Genomic DNA, 27,105 nt, shown 5'->3' on the forward strand with positions numbered 1-27,105 from the left:
CATTTTTTCTAATGGAATAACCATTATGTGCACCAAACGTAACCTTAGCCTTTTTTTGTTAGCAATTTAACCTATTTTCCTACCCCTCTCCCTTGATTTTATTTATTTATTTCATAATGTTCTGATCTTTGTTTGATCAAAATAGGAAGAATTGAGAAAGGTTGAGCGTAAAAACCGTGACGAGTTCCGAAAATTAATGGAGGAGCATGTTACTGAAGGCATTCTTACAGCCAAAACCCACTGGCGTGATTATGGCGTTAAGGTTAGCATCCCAGTATTGTTTTTAATTTTTTCTCTCTTTATATGAGCACGACATATTTAGTTCCAGCTAAATTATTGTATATTTTTAATGTGGGTTGTTTCTTGCTCTGTGATGGTTTCTAATTTCATTTCCCTCTATAGATTAAAGATTTACCTGCATATTTGGCGGTTGCGTCAAACACTTCAGGTTCAACTCCAAAAGAGTTGTTTGAAGATGTTCTCGAGGAGCTAGAGAAACAGGTAACTAAACTATTCTGTCTTTGTAATGAAGATTATTGTTGCATTCCAAGATCTTAATTTTTTGAGTTTGTATGTTATTGTTACCTTGTAAATCATGTAAATTTGATTTTATATTCACGTGCCATTAAATTTTCTAATTCATAGTTTCACGATTTTTCGTATTATATGTGAGCTGTATTTTATTTCTTTTAATAGACACAAAACTCTAAAGTTAAATATTGGTAATCACAGATAAGCTAGATTTCATAATAGAACTGTCCAACCAGTGTGACATGATGAATTTTGACCTAAGTCTTCTATTAGAATCATCTATGTAACTAATAAGATGGAGCATCAGTATGTAACTCCTTCAATGATTGAAGATAAGGTCCTAGATAGAGATGAATGATGAGCAGGAGCTTGTGTAGCACATAACTAATAGATGGAATACTCTGTTTAATTGAGTTAAATAAAATGTAGGAATATTTTTGCTTTGCAGAGGATTGAGCTAAGGATTTTTTTTGAGCTTCTCAGCATGATTTTTCATGGAAATTATCGTATTTTTGATATATGGTCATTCAAAACTTTTCAAAATGGTTCCCCATGTTAGTACTCCTTTCCATTGGAGGAGTATTTAGTAGAATCAGGCTCCCTTGAGAATGGTGTTCTTTTCTTTGTCAGTTGCCTTAGGGATATAACCTAAGAAAGCGACATGTCATTGCGGTTGATTGGTGCTGAATGTGTAAGAAAAGTGAGTCAGTGGACCACCTTTTACTCTATTGTGAGATGGCTAGTGTTCTATGGAATGCTATTTTCAGCCTAGTGACTTATAAAAGAAAAGAAAAGAAAAAACTATTTTCAGCCTTGTAGGGTTAGCATGGGTTATGCCTAGTAGAGCGGTGACCTTAAAGGGAAATTTGGAAGGCTTCAGAATATTGCAATGTGGAAGATGGTTCTATCTTGCTTCATGTGGTTTCTTTAGAAAGAAATACTTGGATTTTTGAAGACCACAAATGGATGGTGATGGAGTTAAAGGATTTTTTTTTCTTGAAGACACGTTACCACTGAACATTTGCCTTCAATTTAAATATTTCTAGCTTTCATGTTTTTCTTGATCTTTTTTCTTCTTCTAGCTATGTGTATCTCATGTATACTTGTGTACTTGGGTTGTGCCATTTGTGTTTTTTTGATAAATTTGCTATTACTTACAAAAAACAAAATAAAAAATCCAAATTCTTCCAACTATCATGACTTGGTATCTTCAGTGTTAGCTAGAATTATATAAAGTAGGACAGTCTTTCTGAATTAAAATAGCTCTTTAAAATCATTCATGGCTGGTTCACCCTTCACTTGTTTACTTATCAAAAAAATAGCTCTTTATGGAGATGGAATAAACACAGAAGACCTTAGTTTTTGGAATGATGGACGAAGAACCTCTCGTATGCTCTAATCAAGCAAACTATAAAGTTCTTAAAGCAACTTAAAATCCATAGGAAATTTTTTTCCCAACATCCATAGGATTAAACATGGTTAATATTGTTTCATATATCTTAGGCTTTAGCTTCCCCATCATTGTCTTCATTGTTCTGCTGCTTGTGAAAAATAACCACTCACCACATCACAACTCTCTCTGTCCATAGAGATAGTCTACCTTTCTTATTCGTCTCTCCCAATTTTTTTTTCCATGTGAATTGTCAAGGTGAATTTTACATAATTACCAAATTTTCCTTCTACTACAAGTCCATAATTAAACAAAACGAGCAACCAAGAATGCGCTCATTTTGGTCTCCTTAATTTTCTAAAAGGACAACATTTTTGGGACTGATGGACAAATTGCATCTCCAGGCATCAGCTTGTTTTATTGCTGAGCTTACTGGTTTATGATTATGGTATGAAAAAGAGAAAGTTGAACCACTAAGTGTAAAAAGTTGTACTTCTGCAAATCATCAATAACGACAACATCAAACAACTACCGTTTACAAATTTTATGGTTTTTGCATAGCTGGTTTTTAAGTTGATACCACTGGGGCTTCCGGTTCTTTTCTTAATCTTACAGTATCATATACACACTTCTAATGATAACTTGTTACTTATCAAAAAGGAAAACTTTATTTTACAGTATCATGAAGATAAAACTCGAATAAAAGAAGCAGTGAAGCTGGGCAAGGTATGATGTATCTGTGTTTTCTTGTTTCTATTTGATTTTCTTTGCCTTTTTAGGTAGCTAATGTTCAGGTAATCTTCAGATCCTGGTGTCATCTACCTGGACGTTTGAAGATTTTAAGGGTGCTATTTCAAAGGATTTTAATTCTCCACCAGTATCAGATGTCAACCTAAAGGTATGTATTTTACTCTCAATAGTTGATTATTCTTTATATTGTATGTTCTCTTGTCTCCAACAAAAGGTTTTATCTCTTGTAGCACCATAAGGCATGTTCGTTTGTATTATTAGAATGCTTTGTTGGTTCAAAACTCCCATCTGGATACATATTCTGTAATTCATTTTGCTAGGCAACATTAATAGATTGCTTTGGAATTGCCATTGTTAGAACATCTTCTGTTTACTAAATTTTTTGATAGTAATTGACAAATATCATTAAAAGTGTAAGGCGCCCCTATGTATATAGGAGAAAGTATACAAAAGGAAACCTCTAACTGGAATAGGCAAATAGAACAAGGAAATCACTATAACTAAATGTCACAGGAAACACATAAGCAATTGTTCACTGATACAAAGTTGTGAAAAATAAAGATATAATCTCCTCTAACGACTTCTCCTGATCTTCGAAACCTGTCATTTTGTTCTCTCTATAAGCACCATAAGAGGCATGTAGGCACCATTTTTCACACTGCAACACTTCACGGACTGCCAGAGGTCCATTAATAAGCATACAGAGCAACTACACATCTAGGCATAACTCAGGACAACCGGAAACGACTTAAAAAGGCAGTCCACATGGCATAAGCCATGTCACAATGAAGAAGAAGGTGGTCCATTGACTCCTCACATCATAATTGATTTGGCACCTTCTTCTCCCATAAGATTGGGCTAGATTGTGAGCTCGTTTGCCTAAGAGATACTGGTCCGTTAACTTACAATACAAAAACAAAAAAATTCATTATGACTTATCTTTTGTAATTGAATTTTTTAGGGTAGAATATAAATCTCCATCCTTGAAATCTAGGTGTGAGTTTATCCAGAAAATCATTTTGGCCTCTCACCTACCCCAATTTTGGGCAAAAGGTGAATTTTTTGGTTTTGTTCAGATTGAATTGTTTGGTTAGGGTAAAATATAGATTTGGGCTTGTCCTGAAAGGCTCCAAGCTCTCACCTACCTAGAAATTTAGCTGAAGGTGAATTATTTGTTGTACAGTATGCATTTGCGACGTGCAATTAATCTGAGTAAAGTTTTCTTACGTTATCAAAAAAAAAAAAAAAAAAAAAAAAATTCTGCTGGCCATGGCCATGGTTATTGAAAGCCTGATTGGGATCTTGATTTTTTATTTTTACTTTTTATAAGTAATTATGTATTATTAATAAAACACAGGGGCACAAGCCTAGTACACAAAGAGTATACAAGAGAATCCCTAATATGCTAATATGAAGAAGCTAAAGAACATTTATTCAAAAAATATGCAAGAGTAAGAACAATCAAACTATGATGCGCCATAATCCATGTAACATAGCCTATTAAGCATAAACTTCTACAAACTGCTGTTTTTACATCTTCAAAGTGCCGAGCATTCCTCTCACGCCAAAGATACCACATTGAACACAAGGGAGCCAGCCTCCATACTTCCTTAGCTGTACTGCACCCAATCGAACTGCCCCAAGGCCCCCAACTATGCAATCTCAAAAAACCATAATAATCTGGATCTTTAATCGTGTCTTAACTTATGAAGATCACATTATAATCTCAATTCAGATTGCGAGATCTAGTGAAATTCTGGTATTTTTAACAATTTGAAGGATCCCAAATTTTTAACTTTTTTTAATATTTTTTTTGGATCGACATGTATATAGAAGATTTTAAGGTATAACAACCATTTAAACATTTTAAATTTGGCATTAGGCTAAAATCATTGGAAAACGTTGTAATAACCATATTTACTAATATAGTAGTAGTCCTGATCTTTTAGTTGCATTCCCAATATTTACAGCTAAATATAATCTTATGTGCAAAACTTACTAGTTTTAAGCTTTATGTAGACTTTCAACCTAAAGATGTTTTTATCATACATATAGTTACTAGTTGTTATCATTTTAGTTTGTAAAATTGTATGATCCACATCCTATGATTTGATCTTGAAGACCCTACCTCCGATATTGGAAAGGAATGGATTTTAGACCCTACCTCCGATCTTAGAAAGGAATGGATTTTATCAACCTTGGAAATGAATTTATTATCATACGACTGTCTGTTGACAATAATCAATGTTAGTTTCTGAAGCACCAGCTTAATCATCTTGGAATGTTGGAACTGCTTTTCCCATAGAGCAATACACACTTAGAGTACATGCATTTAAGCACTACACAGACAGACATGCAAATGTACGAACAGTAGTACAGTCCAAGACATCCAATGTACAAAAGGGATAACTTACAATAACCATAAAGAAAATACAGAGGTATGGGTATAAATGACAGCCTAGCTGATCCTACTAATGAGCCTCAACATTATCCCTCTTTCATTGCTTGCTGGTGTCTCAAACTGCTAAAGAAAGTGTAGTGGGAGCCTACCCTTGTTTTTCACTCGGTTACTTCTCTGCCAATCCTAGGTTTCATAATTCTAATCAGTGGCAGACATGCGTGAAGAGTTTTTAAATCAAGCCCTTGTTGGACAGGGCACAGGATTTCCTTCTTACCCAGGCATACCCATACAAGAAATTTTTTGACACTATCTCTACGAAGATTGAAGAAATCAAAATTAGGAATTTGAGGCATTTGAGCAGTTATTTACTACAACCAATGTCTTTTTTGTTCCAATTTTTAAGTGAGGCTCAGGATGCTTGAAGAACTAGGTTAGAGGCAAGAGCTTGCTGAAAAGCAAACCCAGAGAAGGAATTTCCTAAAACAAACTCTACAAATAGTTACAAAGATCACAACTTCTAACTCTACAAATAGTTACAAAGATCACAGCTTCTAACTCTACAAATAGTTACAAAGATCACAATTAAGAATTTGAAACATCCCCATTTATCTACTACAACCATGTCTTTTTGGTTTCCATTTTAAGTGGCAAGGCTCAGAAATGGCTTTAAGTGCTCTTCTAAAGGCAGCCTTTCTAATAGCCTGCTCCAAAGCTTTTCGAGGAAGTGCTTGTTTCATGCCTGGAGGCTGTCTAAGGTTAGGACAACATACTTTAGCTATTGTACGATTCTAACATACTTTCAGAGCTGTTCGCGACGATTATCGCAAGCAATGAAGGAAAGGGACCGGGTATGGCCTCAACTGTGGGTAAGAGAGGTACTAGAGAACTCTATAACCCTGCATGCTCCATTAATTATGAAGGTAGTGCTTGTTGGGGGAGGAACAAGGGAAGGGCTCAAAGAGAACTGTTATGAAGCCAAGGTTTGTTTCTTGGAATGTGAGGGGTTTGAATGAGGGAAATAAGTGTTTGAAGGTAAGAAATATGCTTAGGCAATGGAAGGTGGACGTTGTGTGCCTCCAAGAGACGAAGATGGAGTTTATTTCTAGCAAATTTGTAAACAATTTGTGGGGCTGCGCTTACGCCGATTGGTGTTATGTTGCTTCTGATGGAGCATCGGGTGGCATATTGTTGATGTGGGATAAAAGGGTGGTCACGAATAGGGGTGTCAAGGCAGTTACGGTTAGCGGTTATTGCCAATAACCGCTAACCGTAACCGCCTTAGCGGTTAGTAGATTTCACTAACCGCAACCACTAACCGCCTAGAGGTTAACGGTTAGCGGTTAACTGCCGGTTAGCGGGTAGTGAAATAGATAACCGCTCGCTAACCGCTTTTTTAAAATTGGGCTTTTTTTGGGTGTTTTGGGGCTTTCTTTCGGGCCTTTTCGGGCTATCGTACTTCCGTCGACCTGAGAGACGAAGAGAAAGGTCTATCTACTATTTTATTTAGTTATTCAGTTAAACCAATGATTCGTTATTGTAACAGATAGCAACAACCATTTCATCCCTCATTTTTTTTTTTTGGTATTTTTTAGTGTCTTCTTGGGCCCAATTGCTATAAAAGAGCCCATATTGAAAAATCAAAAATATTTGACCCAAATTTACATTTACTTGTACTTTAAAATAAATTCCTTAAATATTAAATCATAACCGGTTAACTTTTTTTTTTTTTTTTGTAAAAAAAAACAATTCAACACAACATATAAAAAAAAGTTCAGAATTCAGACAACTGTTACAACATATAATGATAATTACATTAATACTTAAATTGTATTTTTATAAGTATCACATTGGTCATTATTTAATCCAATGTCAATTACTTAATTTGATATTATACAAATCATATCATCATTGTACATTAATAATATGATTCACTTGAAGTCTTGAATAAAGTATTTGAATTGTCATTGAATCATATGATAAGTATTGATATTATACATTTATATTATTCATATGCATATGTAGACTTATATAAACTTATAACATATATAGACTTATAAGTTTATAACATACATTGAAAATAAGTCTCTAGATATTTAATTGTTGTATTGGTATGAATTGGTATACTTATGAGTTATGTCATATTATATATGTATAATTTGTTATTATATAATCAAATGATTTAATGATCAATTGATCATGTGATATAATCATATAAATTATAGTGATAATATATTAATACTCAAATTGTGATTTAATTATTTTAAAAAAAAATTGCGATTTAATGATCTAGTGATTATATGATATAATCATATAAATTATAGTGATAATATATTAATACTCAAATTGTGATTTAATTATTTTTAAAAGAAAAAATTGTGATTTAATGATCAAGTGATTATGTTATATGTATAAATATTTTTATAATTATAATTATAAAAATATATTATATAAAAAGGTGGTTAGCGGTTAGCGGTTACGGTTAGTAAACCCAATAATCGCTAACTGCTAGGCGGTTATAGCGGTTAGGCGGTTAGCGGTTAATATGGTTAAGCGGTTAGCGGTTATAACGGTTAACGGTTAGCGGGCGGTTTTTAACCGCCCGCATTGACACCCCTAGTCACGAAGCTCGAGGTCTATGTGGGTGAGTTTGTTGCAGCTTGTTATTCCAAGAATGTGTAGGATGATTTTGTTTGGGCATTTGCGGGGGTGTACGGACTGAATCTTGATTATTTTAGACGATTTCTTTGGGAAGAATTGGCTGGTCTTATTAGTTGGTGGGAGGTGCCATGGGTTATTGGTGGTGATTTCAATGTCACGCATTTCCTGAGTGAAAGGTTGGGGGGAGCGCGGTTCAATACCGCAATGTCAGACTTCTCCGATTTCATTTCCGATCAGGGGCTTATGGATCTTCCTCTTTCAGGAGGGACGTTCACTTGGTCCAACTCCTACTCTCGGTCTGGGATTGACCGCTTTTTAGTTTCTCTAGAATGGGAAATCAAATATCCCAACCTGCTTCAGAAGAGGTTGCTAAGATTATGTTCGGATCACTTTCCCATCTTGCTCTATTGTGATGGTATGATTAGGGGTAAGAGGCCTTTTAAATTTGAGAATATGTGGTTGAAAATTGATGGGTTTGTGGATAGGGTGCGGGGCTTGGTGGTCGTCTTATAATTTCTCTAGTACTCCGAGTTTCATTTTGGCCCGAAAGCTTAAGGCTTTAAAGATGGACATAAAAAATTGGAATGATATGGAATTTGGAAAATGTGAATGCTATTTGCAAAGAAAAAGCGGAGGAATTGAAGGCTTTGGATAGGTTGGAGGAAGAGAGAGGATTAGGTGAAGAAGAGAAAGAAAGAAAAAGGGTGATTGTTAGGGAGTTGGGGATTGCTATTTTACAAGAGGAAATCAGTTGGAGACAAAAATCTAGGATCCGATGACTTAAGGAGGGTGATAAGTGCACTAAGTTTTTTCATTAGATTGCCAATTCTAATAGAAGATGCAATTCTATCGAGTCCCTATATATCAATGACCATCCTTCTTCTAATCAAGACATCATTAGGGACCATGCGGTGCAATTCTATAAGTCGTCGTTCTCTGAACAATGCAATTGGAGGCCTAGGTTGGATAATCTTGCCTTTGATTGTTTGGAAACGGGTGATGCGGATCGGCTAAAAATTCTTTTTGAGGAAAGGGAGGTGCTGGAGGTGGTGAAAGGTATGGATAGAGACAAGGCCCCTGGGCCGGATGGTTTCTTAATGGCTTTCTTCCAAGATTGTTGGGAAGTGATTAAGGAAGACATTATGACGGTTTTTTCAGATTTCCATGCCCGTGGTAAGTTTGAAAAAAGCCTCAATGCTACTTTTATTTCTCTCATTCCAAAGGTACCTGGGGCGTCCGAGCTTAAGGAGTTTCGTCCTATCAGTCTTATAAGTGGTATTTATAAGATCATTGCTAAAGTTCTTGCTAATAGGATGAGAAGAGTGTTGGATAGGGTGATTTCAAAGCCTCAAAACGCCTTCATCAAAGGAAGGCAAATTACGGACTCGGTTCTTATAGCGAGTGAATGCTTGGATAGTCGCATCAGTTCTGGGGAACCGGGGTTGCTTTGTAAACTGGATATAGAGAAGGCCTATGGTCATATTGATTGGAAGTTTCTCTTGTATTTGTTGAGGAGGTGTGGTTTTGGTGAGAAATGGTGTTCTTGGATAGAGCAATGTATTTCGACTGCTTGCTTTTCTGTGTTGATCAATGGCACTCCTGTTGGTTTATTTAGTAGTTCCCGAGGGGCGAGACAAGGGGATCCGTTGTCTCCGTTTCTGTTTGTCATTGTTATGGAGGCTTTCAGTAGGATGATTACTGCTGCCATCGGAAGGGGTCTTATCTTGGGTTTTTCAGTGGGAGCCAGTTTATCTGAGAGGGTTCACATATCTCACCTTTTATTTGCAGATGATACGTTGGTTTTTTGTGGGGCGAATATTGATCAAATTCGTTCCATTAAAGCCCTACTTGTCTGTTTTGAAGCTGATTCAGGATTAAAGGTAAACATGGCTAAATCAGCTTTGGTCCCAGTAGGTGATGTGGACAATATGGGAGAATTGGCTGATGTTTTGGGTTGTGAGATGGGTTCTTTACCTCTGAAATATATGGGGCTCCCCTTGGGCGCTTGCTTTAAGGCTAAACCCATTTGGGATGATATTTTGGAAAAGATTGATCGTAGGTTGGCGAGGTGGAAACGATTGTATCTTTCTAAGGGAGGTAGGGTTACTCTTATAAAGAGCACCATCTTTAATCTTCCTACTTATTTTTTGTCCCTATTCCCTATTCCTGCTTCGGTGGCCAGGCGGATAGAGAAACTCCAACGAGATTTTTTGTGGGGAGGTGTAAATGATGAGTTCAAATATCATTTGGTTAAATGGGACAAGGTTTGCTCTCCTATTTCCGAAGGAGGACTAGGGATCAGGAAGTTGAGGCTATTCAACCAGGCTGTTTTAGGGAAGTGGCTGTGGCGTTATGCACACGAGAGAGAGGCTTGGTGGAGAATTGTCGTGGAAGCCAAGAATGGTTCTGAGTGGGGTGGGTCTTTGGAGGTATATTAGTAGGGGGTGGCGTTTGTTTTCAAGCCACACTAGATTCGATCCAGGTGACGGATCCAAAATCAGATTTAGGGATGATGTTTGGTGCGGAGAAGCGTGTCTTAAGGAAGTTTTTCTAGGCCTATACAGCATAGCTTGTGCAAAAGATGCGTCTATTGCTAACAATATGGAATTCACGGGTGGAGCTGTTCAATGGAATGTTAGTTTTTTTTGGATGATTCATGATTGGGAATTGGAAGTGTTAGCCTCGCTCTACACTTTGTTATATTCCCATAGAATGAACAGGGAAGGAGAGGATAAAATTTGGTGGATTCCGTCAAGTAAAGGGAAGTTCGATGTTAGATCTTACTATAATGTCTTGGCTAGCACTGAGGCTAGTCCGTTTCCTTGGAAGAGCATTTGGCGTGCCAAGGCTCTCATGAGAGTGGCTTTCTTTACTTGGACGGCGGTGTTAGGGAAGATTCTCACGAAATGACAATCTTAGAAAAAGGAATCTTATTGTGATTAATGGATGTTGCTTGTGCAAATCGGATGGGGAGACGATCTATCATCTTTTTCTCCACTGTGAGATCGCTCACGCTTTATGGAATGCTATCTTTAGCTGGCTTGGATTGTCATGGGTTATGCCTAGTAAGGTGGCTGATTTGTTTGCTTGTTGGTGGGCGGTCCCAAAGCGCTGTTGTGTGGAAGATGGTTCCCTTATGCCTAGTGTGGTGTTTATGGTTAGAAAGAAATGCGAGATGCTTTGAGGACTTGGAGAGATCTTTGGAAGAACTCACGGCCTTCTTCTTCTATATGCTTTTCACTTGGACAGCAGCTTAGCTTGCCCCTTTAGTGATTAGTTATCTTGATTTCTTGTTCTTTTCTCTTCTCCTAGTTAAGCATTTTCTCTTGCATACTCCCTGTGTACTTGGGTTGCGCCCCTCTGCGCTTTTGATATAAACATTACTTATCAAAAAAAAAAAAAGACCACAATGCTTACATGCAAGGCCTTGTTGATGCCTTCATATATCTATGATTATCTAGAACATATAGAAGATGTCATCACATGCAAGGTATGCCTATAGCACCTATCTAGATTACTTATTGTTGAGCTTGTTGTAATTAGACGATGCCTATTCTATTGTATGTGTCAATGTATTCTTTCATATCATGGCTTGGAAATTTTAGGAGTGTTTCGTTCAATGTGGTGAGTTCTCTTCTTCTGAGAAGTAGTCATGTTACAGTTAAGTAATTCAATGGTTAAAAGCTTGTATCCCTCTGTTAAGCAAATAGATTTTTTAATGAGCCTATTCTTTAGAAAATTCCTTGTTGCACATTATTCTTGTAACATGTTGTCCCGTGTTGATTTGATGTGATCCTCTACTACACTGCAGCTGGTATTGGATGAGTTGCAGGAGCGAGTTAGGGAGAAGGAAGAGAAAGAAGCAAAAAAGCGTAAACGCCTTGCAGATGACTTGATTCGTCTACTTTGTTCAATGAAGGTGTAGCATCCTTTGCAGCACTAATAGATGTGCTCATTTTGCAATGGTTGAGTGGGAAAGCAATCTTGTCCACCTATTTGATTATTTACTTTGTTGCAGGAAATAACTGCATCATCAAAGTGGGAGGACTGCAAACCACTTTTTGACGGTAGTCGAGAGTTCAGGTATCATTTGTTTGTAATTGGAAGATTGGTACTTTGTCGTACATACAAGAAAGTCATTCTTTCCTTTTGGTGTTCTGCAAGGAATAATGCATTGATGTCCTTGGACATCTGTTTTATTTTTCATTGAATGGCCGATTATGCTATTTTATATGGAAACAAAATAACTAAGAAATGATTCCCTAGTTTTAATGGACGTTGAATTTTGAATTATATTCTTCCTATTCCTGATTTGTTGGTTTAATTGTTCTATTTTCTTTAGACTTCTGTAAACTATTATATCCTTTCTTTGGTGACTGTTGCTTTTGTAGTTCCATAGGAGAAGAGAGCCTTTGCAGGGAGATATTTGAGCAATATGTAGCACAACTAAAGGAACAGGCAAAAGAACATGACCGAAAACGGAAGGAGGAAAAGGTATTTAACTAGTTACAATGTCTATACGGTGACAATTCACCTTCTGATCATTAATATATGTTTATTGACAATATCTTATAATAGAGCCTTTCTCGAAGTTTTCATTATGAGAAATGCTGAGGCTTTGTATGTTTACATTAGACCCCCCAAAAAAAAGTATGTTCTACATATGAATTGTTAGTAAGTTTCTGTCAGGCATATGACTGCATTTTTTTTTTCCCAAAACAAGCGGTTAGATCTTGACCCTCTCATTGTTTGGAGGCAATATATGTTTACATTAGACCCCCCAAAAAAAAGTATGTTCTACATATGAATTTTTATTAAGTTTTTGTCAGGCATATGACTATATGTGCATTTTTTTTCTCTAGTCTGTTTTGGAATATGACCCGCACGGGACTTGGGGTACCACTTCCCAGCTGGGATGCCCAGGTTCGACTCCCTACACAAGCACCTAGTCTTAAACGATACTTGTCTCTTGTGGGAGGGGGAAGGTTTCCAAGGTTTACCCCAGTCCCACCAAAGGTGGGGTTGGGGGTTCCACGATATATTAAAAAAAAAATGTTTTGGAATGACTATTAGTAATTTAGTACCCACTAATGGTTACATGCAATTGTATCTTCTGAATCTATTGCTGAATGCATCATGCCACCCTAGCTTTATTATAGGGATGCTCATTTCATGGTGCAAACCAGGATTTAGACTTCAACCTTAACGTTGTATCTTCTTTAAGTGGTTTTAGGATTTGAGAGAAGGGCTTTGTGAAGAGCGGTAGTGGATTGTAAATATGGCAGCTTGTGGGGTGGCTGGTATTCTAGTGAGGTTAACGGGTCATATGGGTTGATTTATTTAAATTTATCAGGAAGGGTTGATGGGGATTCTCTAAATACAGTAGATTTGAGGTGGAGGATGGTTCCAAGATTAGATTTTGGTATGATGTGTGGTGTGGAGAACAGACCCTTAAGGTAGCATTTTCGAAGTTATTCAGTTTAGCTCTTTTCAAAGGCGCTTTTGTGGTAGATCATTTATAGCTTTCTAGTGACTCATCAGTGGAACATTAATTTTATTAAAGTGATGCAGAATTAGGTGGTAGATGTCTTCACCGCGTTTCGTAATTTGTTGCATTCCTCTAGACTGAGACGGGGCGGTGATGACAAGTTATGTTAGGCCCCTTCCAAGATAGGGTTATTTGATGTCAGATTGCTCTATAATGTCCTTGTTCCCCATGACCGTGACCCATTTGACCATTTCCTTGGAGGAGTATTTGGCGAAATAAGGTTCCGTCAAGAGTCGTGTTCTTTGTTTGGTTGGCCGTTTTTGGGACGATCCTCACTTTGGATAACTTAAGAAAATACCATCTTATAGTTGTAGATTGGTGTTGCATGTGCAAGAAGAATGTGGAAACTGTAGATGATTTCCTACTCCACTATTGGACTACTTATGCCTTATGGAGTTCTATCTTTGGATTTTATGGGTTAATGTGGATCATGCCTAGGCGTGGTGATTCTCTTTGCTTGTTGGACTGGGTACTGTGGCTCTTCTCAAAGGGTAGCAGTGTGGAAGATGATCTCATCTTACTTAATGTGGTGTATTTTGAGAGAAATAGCACCCCTTTCAGTTTGTCTACATATTTCATATCTCTTTTCCCTCTCCCTGCTGGTGTTGCGAATCGCATAGAAAAGCTACAAGAAGATTTCTTATGGGTTGGGCTAGGTGAAGAGTTCAAATTTCACATGGTGAACTAGTCCTAGGTTTGTTCTCTGATCTATGAAGAAGGGTTAGGGATCGGAACTTGCTGGTATTCAATCGTGTTCTTTTGGGAAAATGGCTTTGGCGCTATATGCTTGAGAGAGAGGCTTGGTGGAGAGTTGTGGTAGATTCTAAATATGGCAGCTTGTGGGGTGGGTGTTGTTCTAATGAAACTCTTTAGTCATATGGGGTTGGGTTACAAAAGAATATCAAGAAGGGTTGGGAGTTGTTTTCTAGTCATACTAGATTTGAGGTGGGAGATAGCTCCAAGATTAATTTATGGCATGACCTGTGGTGTGGAGATTAGACCCTTAAGGAAGCTTTTCCTGATTTATATAGTATTGCTTGCGTTAAGGATGCTTTCGTAGGAGTTCATTTGGAGCTTTCTAGTAGCTCCCATAAGTGGAAGGTAATCTTTATTAGAGTAGCTCATGATTCAGAGGTGAATATCTTTGCTTCGGTTTTCAATTTATTGTATTGCTTTAGAGTGAGATAGGGAGGTGAAAACAAGCTTTGTTAGGCCCCCTCCAAAAGAGGGTTGTTCGATGTTAGACCTTTTTTACAATGTCCTTGCCCATCATGATGGCACTCCCTTTGCTTGGAAGAGTATTTGGTGGATTAAAGTTCCTTTGAGAGCTTGGTTGGTCACCTTAGAGAATTCCCAGCGGCTTCTCTTTGATTTTCCCTAAATTTAGCGAACAAAACTACTTTTTGTTTCTCTATCTAATTATACGCAACAATAGCTTCCCTTATCTTTTCCTATATATATATACGAAATCTAAGTTCCTACATAGCCTCAACTTTTTTATAAAATTTCAACACAATTCCCAATGAAAGGCAAAGAAATGAGAGGGAAGAGAGGAGAGACGAATAATTTGTATTAAAATAGTGCATGGGGAATCTCTTTTGGTTCCCTACACATTAGGTAGAACTGTAGCATTCCCAACGTTTAGGGAACCAATAGGGTATTTGTTGTGGGTGGTTTTTGTGATTTTTTTGACATTTTTCCTATATTTAGAGAATGGATGGGATTATAGGGGAGCTGCTAGGAATGCTCTTAGGGAATATCCTTACCATGGATAGCCTAAGGAAGCGACATATCATTGTGGTCAATTGATGTTGTATGTGTAAGAGGAGGGGGGAGTTTGTGAATCATCTTCTTCTCCATTTTGAGGTTGCTTGTGCCTTACGGAGTGTTATCTTTAGTCGTGCTGGGTTTTCTTGGGTTATGCCTAGACAAGTAACTAGACTTGTTGGCTTGTTCGAAGGAGCTATTTGGTAGTGCTCAGAGTGCAGCCGTGTGGAAGATAGTGCAATACTTTTTAGGAGGGAAAGAAATGATAGAAGTTTTGAGATCCGCAAGAGGATGGTGATGGAGTTGAAGTCTTCTTCAGTACTTTTCATGATTTTATTGTTCTTTTTTCTCTTTCTAGTTAGGCATTTTTCTTGTATATTTTCTTTGTACCTGAGTTGCGTTTTTTAATGATATTTCGATTACTTGACTTTTTTTTTTTTTTTTTTAATATTTTATCATAAATACAATCTGGTGGACTTATGAACTGTTGTTTGAAAGTGTGATGCAAAAACCTAAACATAAGAAACTTCTAGGTTTTACACAATTCATGAGTGGTAAAGCTGAGGTAATTTAAACTTCATTCCCATGTATCTCACAGATCATGTGTATAAAAAGCTCATACATGAGTTTACTTATCAAAAAAAAAAAAAAAAGAAGCTCATATATGAGTCTCTGATTCTTTATGTTTCTGCAGGCAAAGAAGGAAAAAGAGAGAGAGGATAAAGAGAGGAGAAAAGTCAAGCAGAGAAGGGAAAAAGAGGAAGGACGTGAAAGAGGAAAAGATGAGCAATTTAAAAAGGATTTAGAAGACAGTAAATATGCTGATGAACCAGAACTTCATGCCTGCAAAGAGAACAAAAGATCAGGAGAAGACAATATTAAGAAGCAAAGGAAGCGGCATCAAAGTTCTGAGGATATTGTAGATGACAATGAGAAAGATCGGTCTAGGAAATCCCATGGATCTACCAGTGACCACAAGAAATCAAGACGTGTGAGTTGATTATTTCCTTTGTTATGTTTGGAGATAGTTTTGATGTTTCTCTTTGGTTCATTTGGTTTATTACTTTGAACACTTATGTAACATGTTACTCTTTTTGCTGATAAATGGTGCAGCATGCATCTGGTCTTGAATCAGATAATGAAAGCAAGCATAAAAGACATAAGAGAGACCGCAGAAATGGTTCTCGCAGATATGGAGATCATGAGGAACTTGAAGATGGGGAATTTGGTGAGGGTAGGCAAAGTTGGTAGCTACTTAATTCTACAAATCATTAATTCTTCTCTATCGCTATCACCCCAACCCCCCCCCCCCCCCCCCCCCCCCCCCCCTTCCTTTCTTAGCGAGTTTGATATATTGTTATCATTTCCAATATATTTGTTTTCCAAAGCAAGCTTAATTATATTTGCAATCAGTGTAAATATTGTTTTTCAACTTAATCAGCCACATTTTTGTCATATGGTGACTTTGGGCTTTTCTAACCGATTAACATTTCTAACATTTAAATGTCAATTGAAGAGTTCAAATTCTGAGCTTTTATAATTAAAAATGTTGGTATCTGTACTAATTTGAGCAGTTCTTTGAATAGTGACTTGCTTCTTTTTGAAGATAAAATATCATTATGTTTGAATTTTTTGCTGTGTGTCTTCTTGGCAACCAATAAATCATTATTAAAGTTAGTGGATTTTTTCCCTCACAATAAGAAGATATGTTTATTTATTTATGTGCATGAAGTGCGTGGAACTCTGCAAAATACTTAATAATCTCTCTTGAGAATTTTAAAACTCGAAATTAAACCTAATTTTACTCCACTATTTGTTAAATGCCAAAAGTCATCATCCTGCTGTATTTCTTTTTTCTTTTTTTATTTTTTTGCGAGGAACCGAGTATGTAGAGATAGGCTATATTATATGTAAAAGTTATAAAACAAAATGCATTTAAAAATGCATTTGAAAATGTTATAAAAAAATTGCAAAATGTATACATTTATAAAGTAGTTAAGTAGTCACTTTGCGCCTCATTCAGTCTGTCTAAACAGGTTAGCAGATTGACGTGTTTGACATGTAGCCCAGCTTCTGGTTTGGTTAGTGGCTCCATTGAGGCACTCTGTCTCTGCCTTGGTCTGAAGTCTGCACTACACGTAAAATTAGTAGGGGTTAAGATAGAACCACCAGTGTCCTTCCTCACTTAAAAAAAAGCTAGAAGTATAAATCCATGGCTAGCACTTTGGCTGGCGGTGTATAAGAAAATTGATTTATCTGGAATAAAAACTGCCCCAAAATGGGGCATTTATTTGACAATTGACTGCACTGCTTTAGTTTTTATAACGCTATCCTATATTTCTTTATGATGATTAATTGATCAAATTGTATTAAACTAAAAAGAAGTAACGATCTGGATTCATTATGTATGCATATACAACTCAGTGATATTGACCTCAATGTTTGAGGGATTTATGAGCAACGGGATATACTCATCTCATATCTGAACTGAATAAAAGTATTGAGACAGCTTATTCCGCTTCTTTGTGTAGCTGTTCAAACTTTTTCTGCTAGGCTTGACTATTTGCACAATTCGGCTCTAGTAGCTTGAAACGGTATATTAGATGTTGCAATCAACAAATACTTAGAGATCAACAGTGGAATAAGGAGGCGTCGTGTTCAGTTTTTAACTTTGCCATTGGTGATTGTTGCATAAGATAGCACATTGAAGTGATTAGGGCCTAGAATTTATATTACCCTGTGTCTCCAGATGAAATCTGCAGTTTGATTGAAACTAATAATTTTTTTTTTTTTTTTTTTTTTTTTTTTTTTTTTTAAAAAAAGCAGAGGCAGAATGCTTCCATAATACAACTATTCCCTTTTAATACTAAAGATACTTTTCTGATCTCCCCCTTCTAGGTGGGATGGAGGAAGACCATCAAATAGCTATTGACTTGTCATTATGTGGCTTTTACTTCTAGATCTACATCCTGTATCCATTATGATAAATTTATGGTGACAATCATCCTTACCGGCCATTGCTTGTCATCATTGATAGACCATAGTTAATAATGTGTTATCCTCTAGGCCCTAGCTAATAAAATTCTGTTTGCAAGTCTTGCTTATCATATGTGTATCTCTACTTTGTTGTTTTGAAGCATGAGAACAAAAATATTCTTTGGTGTATATTCTTTGGTCTTTAAATGTTGCTCTCTTCTATTCTTGTGTTTTTGCTTCTGTATATAATTATGTCGATATCTTTTCATTTTTGACAACTACTGTCTGCTTAAAGTTAACAATGAAGGAGCATGAAGCAATAGCTTTCCATCTTCCTAACTCGCTCACAAGATTGAGGGGGAAAAAAGAAGTAAAGATTAGGGGCTATCAACTTGGTCAGTTGAGGACAAGTTGATTGATTTTCAGTTCCTCTAAATTTGCTCAAGGCATGTTTACTGTGCATCACATAAAAGTCCTTGTATAAAACCAGCCTGTTCAGTTCTGGAATTCCTGAACAAGCTCTAGGTGGTTGATCAAGTATCTATTCCTGTGGATAGAACATCTGTTTACTGCAAAAATAAGTCAAGCATCTCTTTGAGAATCTCATCCATGATAGCATCTCCTATCTCCCTGCCTATCCTCCTTTTTAGTTGCTGAAAATCACTCCAGTCTTCTAATGTGCTGAAGAGATCAAAATTCATCTTGTGGGTAATGTTTGTAAAGTCTCCAGTCTGCTTATAGATGATTTTCTTAATATCTTCTGGATGTGCGACGTCTTGAGCATACTTTTCTCTTTCACCCTTCCTTCCATGGGTTTCTAAAGACTCCTTCACAGAATCAAACAGAAGTTGCTTACCTTGCTGCAAAAGCTTTTTGTTTCTCAGGTACTGAGAAGAAGCAGTCCAAGTTATCCCCTTTAGTTTAGCAAAACCTATATGGCTCTTTTTCACAATTGATGAATTTATTAGTGATTCCCATAGAGAAGCCGAGACTATGGAGTCTCCTGAATCTATTTTGCCCGGAATGGAGGATTGACTTGATGGGGCTTCTTTTGTTTCGAAATCACACGCTGTCTACGGAGAAGTATTATAGATGTTAATAATTGGAGACATGAAGTTGTATCATTATGTTTTACAGCATATTTATTGACAAAAGACTTATGAAACTGATGAACCTTTGTTGGATGTTGCTTCGCTCATTTGTGATGCTGTGGCGAGTATTATGTCATCTTCCATGCTTATCCAATGGAGTGTTGTATCTGCAGCAGTCTGTTAGCTTTGTAAGTGAGTTTAATCTTGAAACTATAACGAAGTAATGCTGAATTGAAAATGAAATCTGGAACATGTCCTTGCAACCATGGTTAATAATTAGAAGCTTTTGTACCTCTACTTTTAAATTCCCAAATTTGAAAGTCATTGAAGTGCTTGCATGAGTAAAGCCATGATGCCTTGTAGAATGCAGAGATAGTTCTTCAACATTGCTTTCCGTAGAAAGATATGCATTTAAACATTCTGTTGAGAAAAAACTATTCGTCTCTGCAATCCGTTGGGTCCTTCTGATGGTGTGAGAAATGTCTTCATCCTTTTTGCCATTTGGAAGCTCCTGGCTGTTAGTGGGAGTGAGCTTGGATATTACTGATGCTAAGATTTTTGTACCATATAAGATCCTCTTTCTTCCCTTGTTTAATTCATAACTCCCTGATCTCATTAGGTTGTTAGTTGAACCAACAGAACGGCCATCAGGACGCAATCTCTTCATGTACCTTCTTTCTGAAAGGTAATTGTCTAAGCTGAAAGGCTCTTGTTGCTCCTGGAGATGTTCTTTTAGCTTTTTGGCAGGTGCTGGCTTGGATGCAGAGGAGGCCATTAAACCTGCAAACTTGAAATGGCTCAAGTGGAAGAGAAAAAAGGGTTCTAGTTTAAGAAGTTGAGTGAAAACAGTGGCTGTAGGCTAACAATTGGACTTGAAAGAGTATCTGCTCCTGAGATTGTGCAGTAGAATATGATAGAATAGTCTGGGATATATATATATATATAAGTGTGATGAGGAAGAAAAGAGTGTCATGGATGTCTCCTACTTGACTCAGCAATCCTGCAATTGATTGGGGACAACCAAAAGTTAAGACCAGGCAATCTTGTAATGATTGGTGACACCACCATGTCAGAACAATAGAATCTAATGATTATTGGGGTACCTCTCTCTCTCACTGCAAGATTATTTCCCAAAATATATTGTTCCCCTCAAGTTTTGTCATGTTTTGAATCACACAAAACATTGCTGATAGGAGCTGAAATCTACTATTCTTTGCTATATTGCTAATGCTTATATAAAATTTCTGCAGAAAGTATATAATATATGCAGCTCTGTGAGGCCTCCAATCACTCTTCCATGTTCCTCTTTCTGGGACACTATGTACAATACCAGGTGTTTTAAAATACATGTGATGATATATTCTTCATAAAATTCGTCATGTCGGTGGGCCCCATTGTACAGTGGGTGAAACAATGAGGGGGGCCTCATGTTTCTGTGATGAACTCTGTTGTGTCATAACTTGTAGAGGAAGCCCTTAGCCTTAAAGCCAAGTAAAAAGCGTCTCATAATGTAGGGCAGCTGCATCCCATTCGTGCTTATTCTCATTAAGTCTTAATATTTAAGGGAAAAATCAACTTTAATCAGTAGGTTTTCATGTGATTTTAATCTAGTCCCCGAATATTTTATTTTCACAATTAGGTTTTAAGTTTCCCCGCTGATATCAAATAGGTCAGTCTACTGTGTCTAGTTAACTCTCGTTTGACGCGCAATGACTAAATTGAAATCGCATGAAAACTTTTAAGGATTAAATTTGATTTTTCTCTGTATTAATAAAGCTGTGCAAGGAAAAGAAAGTCTTGGATTATGTTTGATTTTATTTGTTTAAATCAAGATTAATGCTATACACACTACCTAACGTCGTTTTTAAAATTACCATTAATTTTGCAATGAATTACTAGTAAATTTTGATATAATGGTAAATTTTAGGAAAAAGTCTACGTAACCCCCTTAAACTATTATTTTATTAACAATGTCTCTCCCAAACTTTCAATTGTGACAATGTCCTCCTCAAACTACTAAAAATTGTCAATGTTCTCTCCAATGACGAAATTACTCTTAGTAAAATTGGAAAAAAAAAAAAAAAAAAAAAAAAAAAAAAAACTAAAACTAAAACTTCTAGAAAAAACCTAAAACTAACAAAAAAAAAAAAAAAAAATCCAAACATTGGCCAATTTTTTTTTTTTTTTTTTGGTTTTTAAATCAATTTTATAAGAAAAAAATTTAAAAAATTTTGATTTTTTTTTTTTTTTATAAAAATTGAAAATTTTCGTTTTTTTATTTTTATTTTATAATTTTATTTAAATAAAAATTTACGTTTAAAAAAATAAAATTTTCGTTTAATAAAATGAAATTTTTTGTTTTTTAAAACTAAATAAAAAAATAGTTTTTTTTTTTTAAAAAAAATAAAAATAAAAATGTCCATTTTTTTTTAAAAAAAAAATTAAAATTTTTTGTTTAAAAAAAATTGTTTATCTAAAAAATATTATTTTTAAATTAAAATTTTTTCGTTTTTTAAAAAAATCAAAAATTTTTTTTTTGAATTTATAGGGGTATTTTTGTTTTATTGAGAAATCTATATGGACATTTTTGTCTTATTGCTAGTCTTGGGGAGGATATTGGCAATGTTTTGGTAGTTTGAAAGGGACATTGTTACAATTGAAAATTTAAAGAAGACATTATTAATTGGGTGATAGTTTGAGAAGGGTATGTAGACTTTACCCTAAATTTTAAAAGTTACATGAGTGCAGTAGTAGTGAGAGTGTAGCCTTTCTCTTGAATCTAATGGGTAGGTTGGCCCAGGAATCAAGTAGATTTTGTCCTCTATGAAATTATTATGAGCCATTTGGGTCTAGGATGGTAGTGAGCGTGAGCGTGAGCGTGAGCGTGATAGCTTTCAGTGGAGCTACTTATCTCTTCCTTTTTTTCTTCTCTTTTCTTTTTATGAAAACAACACTTGCTTACTCAAATTATTACACTATTTACACTTTTCAAGGTCTCTTTCCCTTTCACTTAGCCCAAATTATGCTTGGGATTTTCGACAAATGCATTACGTGGTGTAAAATGTCCACTATATTTCCTATCAGGTGTGAAATACACGCCTTTAGACTGGGGAAAAAAACAAAAACTCCAGTGGCAATGGAGGTGACCCATGGCTAGCTCTAATTATTTAGGTTCTAGGCTAAGTTGGACCCAGAACCTAGCGGGATCTATCTCGGGTCCAAGTCAATTCCCAGCTCTAGTAAACATTATGTTTTCAATCCTTACAATCGGTAGCTCGAATTGCATGAGACAATTTGGTAGTCTCATAGAGAGAGAGGCAAGCGAATTTTGTTCAGAGCAAGTAAACTCTACAGTCTTCGTCTTTGTACAATTCGAACAGTCCAATTGTAAGAAATCCTTATCTCCAACAAAAACTCCCCCTAATATAGTGGATACATTATTAGGAGATTTATTCAAGGCTTTCTCATCCTTTGCCAAATTCTATTTTGATGTAATCAATAATTGTGAGTCATTTTTTTTAGGAGGAGTGGGGTGTTTAAGAGACGCAGATAATGGTACAAATTATTCATGAGTAATGTTAGGGACCATCTTTTTATCCTCCTAAAGCTGATGTGGCTTTTAAAATCACCATTAAATTTTAGATGAATCATACTTGAATTTTGATCCAATAGTAATTTTGAAAGCCACATTAACTTTAGGAGGATAAAAAGATGGTCTCTAACATTACTCATTATTCAGGCACCACCCAAAAGAATCCATGGATTTGTAAAATTAGCTTGCATTACGTTATTTTCAAACGGGGGAGAACGATGTTTCTTCTTGCTTTAATTTATTTTTGTTATTGCTCTCCTCCTTCAAATTACTTTTAACAAAAAAAATAATTTCTTTTTGGTTTGGTTTTTCTTGTGGCCTGTCATATGAAGGGCCAGAAGGGGGGGGGGGGGGGGTGGGGCGGGTGGGAAAGACTGTTCTTAGCCCAACGAATGAATAAAGAACAATATATAGCCCAAAGTGTGATGGATATTGCAGGCCCACATTAATAGCCCTGGTAAGCCCTTTAGAAACATCTACGAGCTTGAGTCCGCCAGAATTTGGAAAGTTCTGTCTCACTAAAAATCAAATTACTGTCTCATTTGGCCCGTCTTTTTCATAAATTACTGTCTTGATCTGGAACATGTAATATAAAAAAAATAAATGTTGGGACACTATAGTTGTCATGTGGATTGTTATGTGACTGTCTATATTTTAGTAGCCTATGAGGTAAGAGTAATGCTATACATCACCTCTCATCACCCCAATGGTCATGTAGCGTGGTCTCCTAACCAAAAAATCAATTTTCATGCACTAAATGTTATGAAGGGTGATGTATAACATTATTCACGAGGTGAATGTCATATGAATTATCACGTAAGTACCATGTGGACTACCAGATGATGATCTACATTTTAGTAGATAGCATGTAAGTGTCACGTAGGCTTTCACATCAATGTATACAAAATTTATAGTAAAAGTTGTAATACCTGTAGCAACTTTCGTAATATAATAAGACCAAACTTATTTTTATTTGCTAACAAAATTATGTCACTCTTCTTTTATGATGTGGTGGAGGTAATATTCACCTTAGATTATGTTTATACTATCTTTTGATGACTTGGTTGTTTTGGAGTAAGTTCGTATTGATGTGGGATTTGTGGGTGATCTATTTTTGTTATGATCATGGTATTTTATGGTTTAAGAGTTTAGTTGCTAACTTGCTGCTTTGGTTCACATTTGTGATTTAGTATTTTATTATTTTATTATTTTATTTTTTATGTCGGGGAACCTCTTCAAGGAAGGCCTTTTGAACTTACCCCTGCAGAATAAACTGCAGTCCCGTGCACCGCATCCTCGAAAGTTTTCCTATATATATATATTAAAAAAAAAAAAAAAGTACCTTTTTGCTGCACTATTTACCTGATGATTGAGGAGTTAGTGGTAAAACTTGGGATTATTTTCTTTGAAATAATCTGGTGTCATTTCCCACTAGGTGGCAGCCTGCTCCCACTATCCCTAGGAGCTTGATGAATTTCTTATTTATTCTCAACTAAGCCACTTTGAGTGCATTCCTCATAGAGCTCTAAGCTTCTATCACATCACTTCTAATCGAAAATTCACTAAGTTTTCTAATCATCTTCCGCACTTCAATGTGTCAAATTATTAATATTTAATTTATTTTTGCGCAAAATTATGAATGGAAGGAAAAATAAATTCAACTCAACCATACTCTCATTTATCCAATACGACTTTTTCTAATAAAAAAAAAAATGTCCTAGGTCAATCAAGGGCATTCCGACCGGGTTTGATGACCCCAATGGGTCAGGTATGATGGCATGACCCGCATGGGTCGGCCCATAAGCCCAATGAATGCGTTTATTTTTCTTTTTAAATGGCCCAAGCCTATTCAGGTTTTTAGAAAAACCTTCTAGAGTCCAACCCTTTGATATATATATATATATATATATATATATATATATATATATATATATATATATATATATGATACCAAGAAAGGGAGGAGGAGGAAGCACAGTATGCATATAGATGCAGGGAGTAGGGGAGAGTGATGTACATGCAAAAATTAATTTAAATCAAAGCAATAAAACCAGCCAAGAGGCGGTAATGACAATTGTATAATCAAAATAAAGAACTGAAATTAAAAACAGTTGAGAAGCTAGAAATCAAAACTTGATATAAGTTTGATAAAATATCTTACAACAGTAAGTGATAGAACTTACAGAAATAAGTGATAGAGGAGAAGAGGGGATACAATATGAAAGCAGGGGAATGGTCAGAAGTAATGGGTATCAGATTATACCAAAAAAGCTTCTGCATTACAAAGGAGGAGGGGAGCCCGTTATATAGGCAAATTACAATGAAAAAAACAAAATACAATCATGATTCAAATAGTAAAAACAGATTCCGCGTTAATGCGATCAAAAGTAAAAAGTAGAAAATACACACACTGTGGAGTCAGTGCCAATCAGGAACAGTGAAAGTCTTCAGTCAGAAACAGTAACTTGTCGGCACTGTAGTGTCAGCAGACAAGACAATAATAGTAACAGTAATTCGTTGTCGTCATGAACAGTGAATGTGAACAGTAATCTTGCACAGTGTCAATGAATAGTAAAAAGTGAACAGTACTTTTGAACAGTACTCTTCAGATAATGGTGAATAGTAATATGAGAACCAGCCGTTATGAGCCAGTCTGAAATCTAAAAATCAAGAGCCATTATAAGGCTATTATGAAGTTTTGGAAGGCCGTTATGAGCCAATCTGAGCTGAGAAATTTAGCCGTTAAGAGGCCATTGGTTCACAAATCTTCTATTCCTTGGTAGGTGATAAGCACCGAATGTTGCACATTCAAACCCCTTAATTTGCATATGTTAATTCCTTAGCGTTGTTATTTGTTTGATTTTGTTTTGTTTTTGTGTTTTCAGGTTATAAATAAAGATGCAATTAATTCCATTCATTTTGGGCTTAAAAGCACACTTTGAGAAGACCTAGAAGATATGATTAAGCTTAACCAATCATGGTTAAGTTTAATCAAATAAAGGAAGGGATTAATTCGGAATTTCTCAAATTGGAGTCAAAATCGGATTGGATTCAAATTTGAATTCTGCATGTGTCTCGGTATTTTGGCCATAACTTTCAGCTCAAATATCCGATTGAGGTGATTAAAGTGGCACTGGAAAGCTAACTAAAATTTATACAAATCATTGTGAAAGAGCATTTTCCTAATTCGGAGCGCCGCAATGCCAAAATCGTCCCTCAAGATAGGAACGCAATTCTGGGCGAATCCTACTCCGATTTGGATTTGGTTTTCAGTCTCCCAATTGGACTGGGAGACTGCTCTCCGGTTTTCTCAGGGTTTCTAGGGCTTCTAGGACTCTCCTAAGCCCTATAAATAGGCCTCTAAGCATTGAGAAAAAACACACAGCTTCTAGAGCAAAATTCAGTAAAATAGTCTTTGGAGCTTAGAAGATCATGAGCGACTAAACCCCTTCGTGGGGTGTTGATGTAACCCTATCCAAGTACAATGGTTTGATTGTATTTAATTTCTAGATTTTCAATTTATGCATGTTGATTGTATAACTATGAGGATTGCTACAATTGATTTATGTTCTTAATTATTAAATGCAATTGTTCTTAAATTCCAAAATCAATATTTGTGAAATTCTTCTCTTGTCTTAGAAAGTATTTTACTTTTATTGAAATCAAATCATTCTTATTTTCTGTGATTATGAGGATGATGGTTATACAATGGGTTTAATTGACATATGATCAATAGGATTTGATAGGCCATGCCTAGGGAAGACGGATTGTACTACACCCTAGTTTAGTGTAATTTAGGTAGACAGTCCGTGCCAACCGAAGATGGGTTACACTTATTCATTGATTGTATGTATCCTGTTATAGAATTTGATAATTTATACCTAGGAAAGACGGGTCGTACCACATCTTAGTGGTTAGGTGGACGATCCGTGCCAACCGAAGATAGATTATGCTTATTCTTTAATAAGGTAGTTTCTTGTTTATTTATATCATGCATAGAATGAATTTCTGGGATTAATTATGATTAACCATTGTTGTGCGGATAGAGGTGAAGTCAATACCCTACACTCTCTCTCTTATTTTTAATCTCTTTTATTTTCATGCACTTTAGTTTTAAAGAAAATCAAAACAAATCTCTTCTTAATTAAGTTAATTTTAATTTTTTAAATTTTGATAATAAAACCCCTGCAGTCCTTGAGGTTCGACACCCTCTCTATAGCCGTATCCTACAAAGATTTGTCCTTTTGCGAGTGGTTATTTTTATAATTGATATTTTTGGTCACAAAAATACCACATCAGTAGGGATAATAGTCTTGTGAGTCTTCAAAATATGGGGGAATCTGAATGGGCTTTTCAGATGATGGTTTGGACTTTTCTTCATCGGAGTCATCGGAGTCATCT

At 35.9% G+C, this 27,105-nt stretch overlaps 2 protein-coding genes across 9 annotated transcripts in view; one reads left to right on the forward strand and one right to left on the reverse strand.

The window, feature by feature from the left end:
• The window catches only part of LOC132177273 (pre-mRNA-processing protein 40B), a 31,462-nt gene extending 11,643 nt beyond the window's left edge, over positions 1-19,819 (forward strand). For 7 of the 8 annotated variants that reach the window (XM_059589524.2, XM_059589522.2, XM_059589528.2 and 4 more), the window contains 9 exons: positions 146-262; positions 403-501; positions 2,600-2,647; positions 2,727-2,819; positions 11,542-11,649; positions 11,749-11,813; positions 12,122-12,224; positions 15,740-16,036; positions 16,159-16,359. In XM_059589524.2, coding sequence (XP_059445507.2) covers positions 146-262; positions 403-501; positions 2,600-2,647; positions 2,727-2,819; positions 11,542-11,649; positions 11,749-11,813; positions 12,122-12,224; positions 15,740-16,036; positions 16,159-16,296 — 1,068 coding nt within the window. In that variant the 3' untranslated portion in view covers positions 16,297-16,359. Of the gene's footprint in view, positions 1-145; positions 263-402; positions 502-2,599; positions 2,648-2,726; positions 2,820-11,541; positions 11,650-11,748; positions 11,814-12,121; positions 12,225-15,739; positions 16,037-16,158; positions 16,360-19,731 lie in introns of those variants that run through there. The other variant, XM_059589527.2, reaches the window with a different exon arrangement.
• LOC132177274 (uncharacterized) lies at positions 17,888-20,491 on the reverse strand. Its single transcript, XM_088515281.1, has 3 exons — positions 19,405-20,491; positions 19,196-19,289; positions 17,888-19,090 (listed from the first exon to the last, which is right to left on the reverse strand). Exons 1-3 carry the CDS (start codon positions 19,885-19,887, stop codon positions 18,588-18,590), a joined length of 1,080 nt encoding a protein of 359 aa, XP_088371407.1. The 5' UTR covers positions 19,888-20,491; the 3' UTR covers positions 17,888-18,587.
• Between the last annotated feature and the right edge of the window lie 6,614 nt (positions 20,492-27,105).

The sequence above is a fragment of the Corylus avellana genome, chromosome 4 (assembly GCF_965113065.1).
Source record: "Corylus avellana chromosome 4, dhCorAvel1.hap1.2, whole genome shotgun sequence".
In the NCBI taxonomy this organism is placed as follows: domain Eukaryota; kingdom Viridiplantae; phylum Streptophyta; class Magnoliopsida; order Fagales; family Betulaceae; genus Corylus; species Corylus avellana.